We start from the raw sequence: 13,351 nt of genomic DNA, 5'->3' as shown, positions 1-13,351 counted from the left end.
CTCTCTCTCTCTCTCTCTCTCTCTCTCTCTCTCTCTCTCTCTCTCTCTCTCTCTCTCTCTCTCTCTCTCTCTCTCTCTCCCTCCCTCCCTCCCCCTCCCTCTCTCCCTCTTTCTTGTCTGAGGTTTCTAGAGAGAAGGCTCTTGGTTCTTCTTCACCTGCAGAACTAGCTATTGGACTTTGGGATATGGCCTCATGTTTAAGTATGTTCCTTTTGTTCCTTGAAAGCTCTATCTCAAAGGGTTGCTAAGTCTCATAAAGTTCTTTTGTGTCTGTTGAGATGATCACTTCCTGGTTTGTGTGTTTCTGTCTCACTTTGTTGTCCAGGCTGTCCTGGAGCTCTCTTTGTAGCCTAGATTAACCTCCAATACTTGGCAGTCCTCAGTTCTGCCTGAGTGCTGTATGTTGTAGTTATTGTTTCATGGTAATTGGGGCCTAACTTGGGGTTTCACACTTGCTAGGCAAACACTAAATAACCTATACCCCTTGCTCAGCTGGCTGGTAGTTTGTTGAGGAATTTTGCATGTTTGTTTGTCAAAGATACTTGCCTGTAGTTCTCTTTTTTTGGTTGTATTCTTATTTGCTTTAGGTGGTGGAATAATACAGGCCACATAGAATACCTTGGGAAGAATTCTTTTATTTATTTATTTGTACTATTGTAAGCAAAATTGTTGTGTGCTGTAAATATTTTAGTGGAATTCAGCAGGGAAGCTATTTGGCCTTGGCCTTGTCTTTGGGAGGATAAAAGAAACGATTCAGTACTGATGGGGAAACTGATTTAGTATCCTTGCTTGTTATTGGTCTCTTGAGGTTTTCTGCTTCTTCAGGATCCATTCATAGTAATGTGCCTGTGTTCAGGGTTCTGTTTCCCAGCGGTTGTTCTGTAGTTGTTCTTGGTCATTCCTAATGCTTATTGTATTCCTGTGATGGCAGTTGTAACATCTTCCTCTTTTCTGTTATTTTTATTTTCTTTTTGAGATGAAGTCTTACTGAGTAACCAAGGCTGGCTTCAGCTTACTCTAATAGCCAGGTTAACCTGGAGTGGGCAGTCCTCTTGCTTTGGCCTCTCAGGTGCTGGGGTATGCAGCCCAAAGCTTAATAAGGCACTCCCCACACATTCCACTTGCATATGTGAGCAGATCAGGAATTGAGTCTCTCCTTGTACCATGGGTCCTGGGAATTGAACTCAGACCATGATATTTGTGGTAAGCACCCTACCCACTGAGCCCTCTCACGTGTCTTGGGAATTGAACTCAGACCATGATATTTGTGGTAAGCACCCTACCCACTGAGCCCTCTCACGCATTGCTTTCTTCTTCTTGCTCATTCTGTAGCCCAGTCTAGCCTGGAGCTCCATATGTTGGAATTACAGGTATGAGGCACTGTGCCTAGAAGTATCTTTTTTGTTTTTATTTTCAGACAGGGTCCCTCTATTACGTATTCCTGGCTGTCTCACAACTTGATATGTAGACCAGGCTGGTCTCAGTCATTAGCCACAAGAGGACAAGACTGGAGATGAGGAATATGTGTACAGCCACTGTGATTGTAGTTGGTAAGGGCTTAGAAGGAATGGAAAGAAAATGAGCTGGGTCAGATTAAGAATAATCTACAAAACAAAGCAAATTTAGGACTAATTGTATTGCTGATTAGAAGGTGGCAAGCTCCTGCTGTGAGGTGCTAAAAGTCAGTGAATGCTCGTCATGTAATGCCTGACAGGCAGACTCTGGGTAGGTGTCAGCTCATGAAACCACTTCTGAATGTTGTGCAAACATCTGGCAAGAAGTGGTCTGAGCTGTGACAGTGCAGCAAAGCTGAACATGAACACTGATTTTAAGAAGTGACCGCAAAGTTGGTTACTTGTGCTATGAAGCCTCTATGTAAGTGAGTGATGGTAATTATTGTAATGAGACTTAAAACACCACCTCCAACAACAAAAAAGTTAAAATTCAGACAACAGGCTCAATGGATCTCACGTCAGTCCACTCTTACTAGTCTTATAGCAGTTAATCTTTGCTGTGTGGTGGCTGTCTCTTTGAGGACTTTCTACAGACTAAGTGGGGGTATATGTAATCCTTTATGAAATAACATTGTAGAAGAGATTAAACTGCCTTGCCTTTATTTTATTTAGCTTTGGTTTTAAGTAAGGTTCATTGTGTCACCCACAGCATCGTTGACAAACTCACCATCCAGCCTCAGCTTCTGCACTGCCAAGATTGCCAAGTGTCCACCACCCACACCCAGTTGGCCTTAGCTTGTGTTGACAGTGTGTTAAACATGAGTCATATGTAAATTAGGGCACCTCATGAGACTAGTTGCTTTCCGAGATGCTTCTGAAGCTTTATTAGCTTCCCCGGAAGTCTCAACTTACTATCTGGTGGAGAAAATTATTGAAATGGTTTTAAAATGTAACTCGATTTGTTACACCCAAAATTGGTTAATTTCTCTAGACAACTATTTATTGCAATAATTTTGAACAGTATTTGCATCATGTCCTTGGGTTTATGTAGCAGAGTGGTGGGTGTTGTAGCCTTTCAAAATCAAGTAAACTTGATACGGAAACAGAATGGTCCTTCTTTAGAACATGTTCAGTAAGAACAATATAGTTTATTTGGTGAAAACATCTGTATTCTCTTTTTAATTCCAAGAGTCAAAAAATGATAACTTTCTCATAAATTCTACCTAGTAGACACAAAATTGTGTACATTCTTGCATTTTTTCAGTTTTTAAATTTTACTTTTGAGATTATAATCACAATATTTTTCTCCCTTTCCTCCAAATCCTCCGATATCCCCCTCCCTTCTCTTCTTCAAATTCTCCTGAGTTTTTTAAGATTTATTTTTATTTTTAACTGTGTGTGTGTGTGTGGGGGGGGTTTGTGCATATGAATGCAGGTGCCTGTGGAGTCTAGAAGAGTACATTGGTTCCCCTGGAAATTGAGTTGCAGATGGTTGTGAGCTGCCTCATATTGATATTGGGGCCTAAACTCTGGGTTCTCTGGAGAGTTCTTTTCCCCTGAGCCATCAACTCTCCAGCTGCAGCTGAATTTTCATTTTCATTTCCTTCTGAAGAAGTTGATAAGACGTAAGAGCACACTCTGTTACCTTAGTGACGTCTTGTGTTAACAGATTAATGGCATGTCGTCTGTATTATTTGACAGGCAGTGAAATCAGCTGTGCAGACCATCACTGTTGGAGGGATGAGCACATCACAGTTTAAGACCATCATTCCTTTGGCAACTGCTCCCAATGTCCAGCAGATCCAAGTGCCTGGAAGCAAGTTTCATTATGTCCGACTTGTTACCGCCACAACAGCCAGTAGTACAGCCCAGCCACCTAGTCAGAATCCCAGTGTAAACACTCAGCCTCTTCAGCAAGGTTTGTGACCATATTTCTTTTAACAGCAATAAATGCTTTTAACATCGTTGGAGAACATTGCTTCCGCTTTTTAAATCTGGCATTTCCTCTGACAGTATGAATGAGCATCAATTACTACAGCAGACAGTGAAGTGAGAGCGTAGCTGTAACTACTATTTCATTCTGTGAGAAGTTATCATGAGTATTACTTAATTGAATAGCTGTTTTACTGCTATCTTAGACCCCTATTATTTATGTCAGTGGGATAGTTGTATTTATTTTCTGAACTGTGCAGCTCTTTGCTAAAGCTTGAGTCAGTTGAAATGACAAGTGGTCAGTATATAAATAAGAATGTAACAGTTTAATCTTTTTTTGAATACTACTTTATAATTGGCACTGTACCAGTCAGTTGGTAGAATGCTTGCTTTGTATGCACAGAGCCATAGGTCTCCTTAGCACCACAGGCTGGGTGTGGTTGTACACGCCTCATAAACCCAGCGCTTGGGAGGTGGACGCAGAAGTTCAAGGTCCTCATTTATATTGCAGTTTCAGGGCCAGCTTGCAATGAGACTCTGCCAACAAGCAAGCCTTCTTATTACCTGAGACATATGAGCATGCATGGAACTGTTCTCATACTGGCTACTTTTTAAAAGTTGAGCAGAATGAAAGGTTATAGCTAAGAGCCTCTTTTTGTGTGGAAAACTGCTTTATGTTCCGACGTGTCAGATTGAAGACATGTGTGTGTGGTTAAGTGGTGGGGTGCTTGCCTGATGTGTGTAAGGAAGGCCTGAGGCTTGATCCTCAATACCACAAAGCCACGTGCAGAAACACCTGGAAGAATCAATCACCAGACAGTTATTTATTTTTAGTTCCCTTTGGAGGGTGGGTCAAGTGTCATGTACTCATGTGGAGAGTCTCTTGTGGAAGCTGGTTCTCTCCTTCCATTATGTGAGACCCAGGAACTCAGGTCTTTAAGTTTGGTGGCGAGTGCTGTACCCACTGAGCTATCTCCCTGGCTCTGTCATAGCATTCCTGTCTGTCTGTCTGTCTGTCTGTCTGTCTGTCTGTCTGTCTGTCTGTATCTATAATATACAAGTGCTCTGTCTGCATGTATGCCTGCATGCCAGAAGAGGGCACCAGAATTCATCATAGATGGTTGTGAGCCACCATGTGGTTGCTGGGAATTGAACTCAGGTCCTCTGAAAGAGCAGCCAGGACTCAACTGTTGAGTCATCTCTCCTTATGATAACATTGTTAATGAAAGGAAAATGAAACTTACATATCATGAACTAAAAGAGTCAAATTTTGTTTTCTCAATACTTAAACTTAGTAGGGACTGATGCAATCTACTTGTATATCATGGTGATATAAAGCACTTGCTAGCTACTGTCAGTTGTATTTTGTGGGTGTTTGTGTATGTGGAGTATGCCATGACTCCATTCCCAGTGTAACTGTAACACCGTTTGTTTCATTGGTACAGTAAAAATCATGAACTGAAGATGCAGGAAGGGAGAGGAGTGGACTTGCACATCCCACAATTCATGTATTTATTCTTTCCAACGTCAGTGTCTTTCTGCATTCTTCTACTCCGTTTCTTTTCCTTTTGTCCTGCTACAGTCTCCAGACTGACTCCTGCTTCCCAGCGTCTTTGCCTCCCCCTTGCCTCCCCTGTCCCTTTGCCTCCCCCACCCTACTCTGCCCTCTTCCAACCCATTCACATGCCTACACTGTGTATGTAGCTTCTTCTTCTTCTTTTTTTTTTTTTTTTTTTTTTTTGGTTTTTTGAGACAGGGTTTCTCTGTGGCTTTGGAGGCTGTCCTGGAACTCTCTTGGTAGTCCAGGCTGGTCTCGAACTCACAGAGATCCGCCTGCCTCTGCCTCCCTAGTGCTGGGATTAAAGGCGTGCGCCACTAACGCCCGGCTGTGTATGTAGTTTCTTATAGGCACCTTTATTTTTATTTTTTTTTCTGTCTGTCCTTTCCAGAAAAGGTCTACATATTTATAGTGTGTATTATTTTACAGGAATAGCAAGTTGAAGTTATAGTTTTAACAGATGAATTAAGAAGGTGCTCTGGTTCATTAGATACATTATTGTAAATGTGAGTGCCTAGGTTTTCCAGGGGGATGTGTGCCATACATGTTTGTGCATGTATGCGGGGAGGAGATGAAGACACCCCATATTGATGTGGGTGGGCAGATCACCAGGGATTTTTCCTGTCTGCTACTTGTTCTTTGGTCTCACAGTGGGTGACCATCCTCTCCTCTCTCCAAAGAGTAGGTGCGAGGGATCAAGTGTCCATTTGAACTTTGGTTTTAAATCTAATGTTGCTAGCCTTAGTGTGTAATGGTGTTTTATAACTTTATTCATCCTTTGGCGTAACAGGAAAATCAAACTCAATGTCACTTCACTGTGTCTTAGTCACTGTTCTATTGCTGTGAAGAGACACCATGACCATGGCAACTCTTGTAAAAGAAAATAATTGTGCCTGGCTTACAGTTTCAGCTCATTGTCATCGTGGTGTGTGGCAGCAGGTATGACAGGCATAGTTCAAGAGCCCCACCCCCTGATGAGTAAGCATTCAAGCATATGAGCCTGTGGGGTCATTCTTACTCAAACTACTATATGCTGCTTATGTGTTTTTTTGTTTTATAACCTTATTGAAATATTTCATATACATCTTCAAATTCACTTTAATTTTGTCTTTGTGCATGCACACACATGTGTGAGTTCAGGCATACACTTGTCACAGCACATCTGGAGGTCAGAAGACAGCCTCTTGGTGTTATTTCTCACCTTGCTGAGAGCTCCTATTGTCTGCTTCTCAGTACACCAGGCTAGCCAGCTCCCTGAGCTTCCAGGATTCCCCTGCCTCAGCTCCCGTCTCACTATAAGAATGCTGGAATGAGGCACCGTGCAACATCTGGCTTTTTGTGGGTCTACAGTCTAATGCTTATGAGGCAAGTGCTTTCCCCCACTGGGCCAGCCATCGCCAGCCCTGCGAAAGCTGTGCCATCATCCACTCTGACAGCGCTCTGAGCTTCCACCACTGGATAGTGAGTATCCTTGTTAGCAGCAGCTCTCCTGGAATCAGGGCCTTCTCTTTGGAACTGCTACTAACCTGCCTGTCTCCATCAAAAAATTGAAGAAGAAAGAAGTCCATTGGTACCATGATGGCCTTTTTATACAAAGAAGGCTTTCTCATGTATAGTTTAGAACACGTTTTCCCCAATACTGTCTTTGAGACCAGGCTCTGAGCTTTACTCTGGCAAAATGAATCCCCAGGTGATATCTTTCTGTCTTCTTCAAAGCTATGGAAATGGCAGTAAACAGTTTTCATAGTTACACCTAATTGGCTCTAGACCAATTTCTTTAGTCTGTTGCTAACCTGTTTCCTGAGTTTATCCATCACATCCATCTTCACATCAGGTTTGTGTCCTCTGTAAGACAGCTCACCTGGAGTTTTTAGTTCTAACAGCCATCCTTGTTTGTATAGCTCTGCAATGACTGGCCTTTTCTCCCTTATGCCTGCTGTTCCTGGCACCAGGGATGGGTGGGGGCATTTGCTTTCACCTCTGCCAGGTCTCTGCATGTACTCTTCACCCACCCCTGTGCTCACCCACTCCTTCATGCTTGCACTCTCCTGCTTTGTCTTGTTTCTTGCAACTTGAGTTGGATTGTTGTTTTTTTTAAACTTGCACTTTTTTTGTTTAAAGATTGATTGATTGATTGATTGATTGATTTCATGTACAGTGTTCTGCCTACATGCCAGAAGAGGGCACCAGATTGTATTGTAGATGGTTGTGGGTGCTGGGAATTGAACTCAGGACCTCTGGAAGAGCAGTCAATGAATGCTCTTAACCTCTGAGCCATCTCTCCAGTCCCCGGATTGTTTTGTTTTTACACGCTGCTACCAAATAAACTTTCCTTTGTGCTGTTTCAATAATATTTAGGTACCTCAGACTCCCTAGAAACTTCTAATGCGTGCACAATTAAAAATACAGAGTAAGAATGGGCATGATGGCACACGCCTGTAATCCCAGCACTGGGGTAAGCAGAGGCAGGCATATTTCTGTGAGTTCAAGGCTAGCCTGGTCTATATGGCAAGTTCCAGACCAGCTAGAGCTATGTAGTGAGAAAATTAGTGTATCGAAAATTAAAGTTAAAGAATACAAACTCTTTCCAGGTGGTAGTGTGGTACACACCTTAAATCCTGCGCTTGGGAAGCAGAGGCAGGTGGATCTCTGTAAATTCAATAATACCAGCCTGATCTACATAGAACAGCCAGGGCTACATAGAGAGACCCTCTCTCAAAACAAAAACAGATAAGTATACACATTTCTACCTTAACATTGCAGGCTCCTCAGCAACCTCCGTTGTGCTCTGTTGTCTGCATCAACCCTAGACTGGTGTGAGTTCTGACACGGTGCTTAGCAGCCTGCGCGTCTCTTGTTCTGTCTGCAGACGAGCCTGCCCGCCACAGTCTTGTTGCCCACCTTGGCCTCATGGCTGGGCCTCTCACGCTGCTCTCCCCATACTCTTTCCACATTCCCATGTCCTGTCAACAAGTGTATATTTTCTCCCCTTGAGATCTCAAGGCAGTTTATCTTACTTTTTTTATTACTTGAATTTTAAATATAATTACGTCATTTTCTCTTCCTTTGTCTCCCTCCATCCCTTTGCATGCAAACCCCCTTGCTTTCTCTCATATTCTTTGGCTGTTTCTTTAATTGAACACACACACACACACACACTGCCTAGTACCTGTGAAGTCACCTGTATGATTTTGATTCAGTTTCCCTGTGGGTCTGGAGAGATGACCTCCAGTACAGACAGTACATGCTGTTCTTGCAGAGGACCTGGGTTCAGTTTCTAGCACCTCGATGGAAACTCACCAATCACCTCTAACTCTATTTTCGTGGGATTTGACACACTATTTGAACCCCCACAGGTACCAGATGTGCATGTGGTACACAGACATAAATGCAGGCAGGCAAAACACTGATACATCTAAAATAAATCTAAAAAATATTTTTAAAAATTTTTATTTAGGTGCTTGCCTAATGTGTTCAACAATATAATCTTAATAACAAATGCTTTATATTTTAGTTTCCTGGAACTAAAATTTATATAGAATATCATTTATATAGTAGCAGTGGTTACAGTAATAATAGTAATGATAACTCATGTTTATTGAAAACTTGCTATTTGGTGGGAACTATTTTAGTTCATTTTAATGAATTAACATCTTTAATCCTTGTACCCTGTCCAGGTACTTACTATCCAAATTGCAAACATATTACATAGTTAAAAGTGGCAGAACCACCAGGCGTTGGTGGCGCACGCCTTTAATCCCAGCACTTGGGAGGCAGAGGCAGGCAGATCCCTGTGAGTTCGAGGTCAGCCTGGTCTACAGAGCGAGTCCCAGGACATCCTCCAAGACAATACAGAGAAACCCTGTCTCAAAAAACAAACAAAAACAAGTGGCAGACCCAGGGTTTGAACCACTGGGTCCTCTGACTTTAAAATTTTTTAATCATTAGTGTGTGTGTGTGTGTGTGTGTGTGTGTGTGAGCGTGCACAAGTATTTAAGTGTGTGTGTGTGCATGTGGATATGCATGTGTGTGTACATGTGTGTATGCATGTTCATGTATGTTATGTATGCAAATATTCTTTTTCATGCATGAGTGTGTGTGCACATGTGCACATGAATGTATGTGTGTGAGGGCACGGCATGTGCACATGTGTGTGTCAGAGTTGTAGGAGTTGACTCTTTCCCTCCATCATATGGGTTCCAAGGTTTGAATTCAGTCTTTACCCGCTGAACCATCTTGCCAGCTCAAGAACTCAGATTCTTAACCTTATTACCCTGTTGTCTATTTCAGATATTGAGTTATACAGCACAATCTTTTCTGTAGCTTGAACTAAAATGCAGAAATTAGAAGTAGTAGCACAGGATGATGTGCGCAGCTGAATTTATGAATGGCAAATCATTTGCTTGTGTGGTACTGTGGAGGGCTTCTGAGCAGAGGTTGGAGATTTCAGCCTCTGCTGAAATCCCTCACGTGGGTGGATTATTCACCTTAGATTTAGATTTGCTGGGTGGAGTAAGCAACTCTACCTTTTCTTGTTTGTTTGTTTTTGTTTGAGACCAGGTCTCTCTCTCTATGTAGCTGTGGCTGTCCTGGAACTCAGTGTGTAGACCAGGCTAGCCTCCATCTTCCAGAGATCCACCTGCCTCTGCCTCCCAAGAAAGGTAACTATCTTGACTAAAGATTGCTGAAAATGAGAACCAGGAGGAATGCTTTAAATGTTTCTTGAGCATGTCTTAAAGGATGAGTATTCCCAAGGGTTTTTAGTACTGTTTTCTGTAAATAAACTGTTCTTTTTTTTTTCTCTCTCTCCTTTTAAAAAGCAAAACCAGTGGTTGTTAATACAACCCCCGTACGGATGTCAGTTCCATTTGTCCCAACTCAGGCTGTTAAACAAGTGAGTATTACATAGTTTCTCAGTTTTTCCCAAAGGGTAAAATTTGCTTTTTAAGTTCAAAGTTAAGATTTAGTTACAAGAAGCTGGACATGGTGGCCCATTCTTTTAATCCCAGCATGCAGGAGGCAGAGGCAGGTGGATCTCTGTGATTTTGAGACCACTCTGGTCTACAGAATGAGTTCACGGTCAGCCAGGGCTACACAGGGCTACTGTTTTGAAAAAACAAAAGCAGTACACACAAAAAAGCATTTGTGTATAAGACATTTATATTGAATTAAGCAGCTTAATTGATGTTTTTCATTGTTTAGTCACAAATGTTCCTTTTTAAATTTTTTTTGTATTTTTATTTTTTAGGTTGTTCCAAAACCAATCAATTCAACTTCACAAATTGTAACTACTAGCCAGCCACAGCAACGGCTCATCATGCCCGCCACACCACTGCCTCAGATCCAGCCCAACCTTACTAACCTGCCTCCGGGCACTGTGCTGGCCCCAGCTCCAGGGACAGGGAATGTGGGCTACGCAGTGCTGCCGGCTCAGTACGTCACTCAGGTGCGTGGGGGAAGGGCTAAGGCTTCCCAACTGCAGTCTAGCTCTGCTGTGTTCTAAGATTAATGTAAGCATCAGCTCTATGTTGAAATAGCTCTTTCTGAAAGCTGAAATAGTGATCGAACATTTGAGTTTATTCCTTTGTTTAGAATTTAGAAATATACATTACAAATAAGATTTAAAAATTGGGCAATTTGGAATAGATTGGTGATAGGTGTAAGAACTTTTTAAAAAGTTGACATTAAGCTGGGCGGTGGTAGTACATGCCTTGAGTCCCAACACTTGGGAGGCAGAGTCAGAGGCAGGCAGATCCCTGTAGTTCAAGACCAGCCAGGTCTATAGAGCAAGAGCCAGAGCTGTTAACAGAGAAACCCTATCTGGAAACTCCCCTCCCCTCAAAAAGTTGACATTAACAGTCACAATTGCAGTGAATTTAGGAAAACCTATGCCCACACTGATGTTCATCTGTACATACAAATAATGACACCCGCCAGGCATTGGTGGCGCACGCCTTTAATCCCAGCACTCGGGAGGCAGAGGCAGGTGGATCTCTGTGAGTTCGAGGCCAGCCTGGTCTACAGAGCGAGTTCCAGGACAGCCTCCAAAGCCACAGAGAAACCCTGTCTTGAAAAACAAAACAACAACAACAACAACAAAAACAAATAATGACACTCCTGGCTTATGCTGAAAAATAAAACTGTAAGTTACATTTCTTAGGGACTTTTTTTCAGACAGGATCTCATTCTAGCCTAGACTGGCCTGGAATTCACCATGCCTCCACCTTCAGAGTGCTGGGAAAACAGGCATGAACCACAATTTTCAGCCAAGGTGTCATATCTTCCAGAGAGGGAGAGAGGGAGGGAGTTTGTGTTCATGTATGGTGTGCATGTATATGTGCATGCATGAGGGGCACGTGTCTGCAGGTGAGTATGTGTATCTCATGTGTGCGCTCACTTGTTCAAGCCGGAGGCTAGTGTTTTCCTCCATTCCTCTTTGCTTTATATATTGGGGCATAGTCTCTGACTTGAACTCAGAAGGAGACAAAGTAGCTAATCTAGCTAGCCATCTTGCCCCTGTGGTCCAGCCTCCACTTCCAAGCACTAGGGTTTTGGTTGGATCACTATAATTACTGGGCATTTATATGGGTGATAGGGATCCAAACCCGGTTCTTTCTTCTTGTTTGGCTTTTTGTTTTGTTTCTGAGACGGGGTTTGCCTTAGTTTGGGTTTCTATTGCTATGAAGAGATACCATGACCATGGCAATGCTTATGAAGGAAAACATTTAATTGCGGTGGCTAACAGTTCAGTGGTTCAGTCCATTATCATCATGGTGGGACATGGCAGCGTGCAGACAGCCATGATGCTGGAGAAGGAGCCGAGAGTTCTATATCTTGATCCAGAGGCAACAGGAAGTGCACTGAGGGAAGCTTGAGCAAAGGAGACCTCAAAGCCTACCGCTATAGTGACAATTCCTCCAACAAGGCCATACCTACTTCAACAAAGCCATACCTCCTAATAATGCTACCCCCTCTGACCTTATGGGGGCCAATTATACTCAAACTACCACAGTGTTTCCCTGTGTAGCTCTGGCTGTCCTGGAAAACTCTGTAGAGCAGGCTGATCTAGAACTCACAGAGATCCGCCTGCCTCTGCCTCCTGAGTGCTGGGATTAAAGGTGAGCGCCACCATGCCAGGCTTAACCCTCTCTCTCCTGTATGACAAACACTTGTCCACTGAGCCATCTCTACCCCCAAGATGTCATATTTTTAGTGGAACTGTTCCTGCACTTTGGCCATCTTCAGAAGGGAAGGCACATATTACCTCCTGTCAAGTTGGTTGGGAGTGCTGTTAACATGAAGCGGATGAAGATGGAAGTTTGCTTTGTTGTGTAAGGGCTGAGCCAGTGAGCACTATGTTCCAAGCTGCTGAATTGATGATGAGCTCTGATTACAAGAGAGCGAAAACCCACATGTGTTCTTTGCTATATACAGTATCTTATGTGGCTGTGTATGAGTTTAAAAGAAGTCCCATATTTTTGCCAGAACATTTCATATGCTTATACAGCAATGCAGAACAGAATTTGTACGTGAATTGTCCCCTTTTTATTCTGTGATAATAATACAGTGCCTATCCTACAACTGGGCACATTGCATTTATTAGTTAAGAGATGTTATTTCAGTACTTGCAGGATGTTCACCTAGAATTTCCTATAATCCTGACAGACCTTTGTGAAGTATTTTTTTTTTATATCTGTAACAGTCAATGCTGTAAAACATTCATGCTGTTTTGCTAGTGTCTTTGGAAACATACCATTGTTTTTCACTTTTTGAGTAGACATACTTCTTACTCATTGCTATGTTTGAGAGTGTTATCCATTTTTGCAAATATTATATGAATTTATTTTTTTTGCCAATAGTTACAGCAGTCTTCGTATGTGTCTATAGCAAGCAACTCTAATTTTACTGGAACATCCGGTATCCAGACACAGGCAAGGCTTCCATTCAATGGGTGAGTATTTTTTAAATATGTAAATTAAATTACTGAGTCAGTTTAAGTGCAACATTAAATAGATTTATCCCAAATATATTACATTTGGTTTTCTCTTTAAAGCTGTGTATTTGTCTAAAGTACTCTGCTTTGAAATATTTCAAATGGACAAGGTTGGAGACTGTCAGTGAGACCCCTTGTGTTCTTTGCCAGTTTTGCTATGTTTGCCCACTCATTCTAAACACTAAAACGATGTTAACTGTTATTTGTTGCTGTGTTAAGCTTTGGCTTTTTGTCATTATTTAGTTGTTAGTTGCTGCTGTGCTTGTGAACTGTATGGAGTTAGTTAGGGCTTCCAGTCCATCCCTGCTGCCCCGTCCTTCCACACAACCTCTCCTTCCTGCTTTCCTTCCATAAGTAAACCCTGGGAGTTTTGAAGCTATTTTCAGCTTGTGTTCTTTTAGAGGGAAGAATACG

At 42.3% G+C, this 13,351-nt stretch overlaps 1 protein-coding gene across 6 annotated transcripts in view; it reads left to right on the top strand.

Annotated features, from left to right (window-relative positions):
* Lin54 (lin-54 DREAM MuvB core complex component) overlaps positions 1–13,351 on the top strand; it is a 63,568-nt gene that overhangs the window by 39,932 nt on the left and 10,285 nt on the right. For all 6 annotated transcript variants that reach the window (XM_040747505.1, XM_040747503.1, XM_040747504.1 and 3 more), the window contains exons 5-8: positions 3,156–3,372; positions 9,765–9,838; positions 10,193–10,390; positions 12,804–12,895. In XM_040747505.1, coding sequence (XP_040603439.1) covers positions 3,156–3,372; positions 9,765–9,838; positions 10,193–10,390; positions 12,804–12,895 — 581 coding nt within the window. The remainder of the gene's footprint in view (positions 1–3,155; positions 3,373–9,764; positions 9,839–10,192; positions 10,391–12,803; positions 12,896–13,351) is intronic.

Source organism: Mesocricetus auratus, unplaced genomic scaffold (genome assembly GCF_017639785.1).
Source record: "Mesocricetus auratus isolate SY011 unplaced genomic scaffold, BCM_Maur_2.0 Super-Scaffold_100006, whole genome shotgun sequence".
Taxonomy (NCBI): domain Eukaryota; kingdom Metazoa; phylum Chordata; class Mammalia; order Rodentia; family Cricetidae; genus Mesocricetus; species Mesocricetus auratus.
Note: the sequence above shows the minus strand (reverse complement) of the source record. Positions and strands in the feature narration are given on the sequence as shown.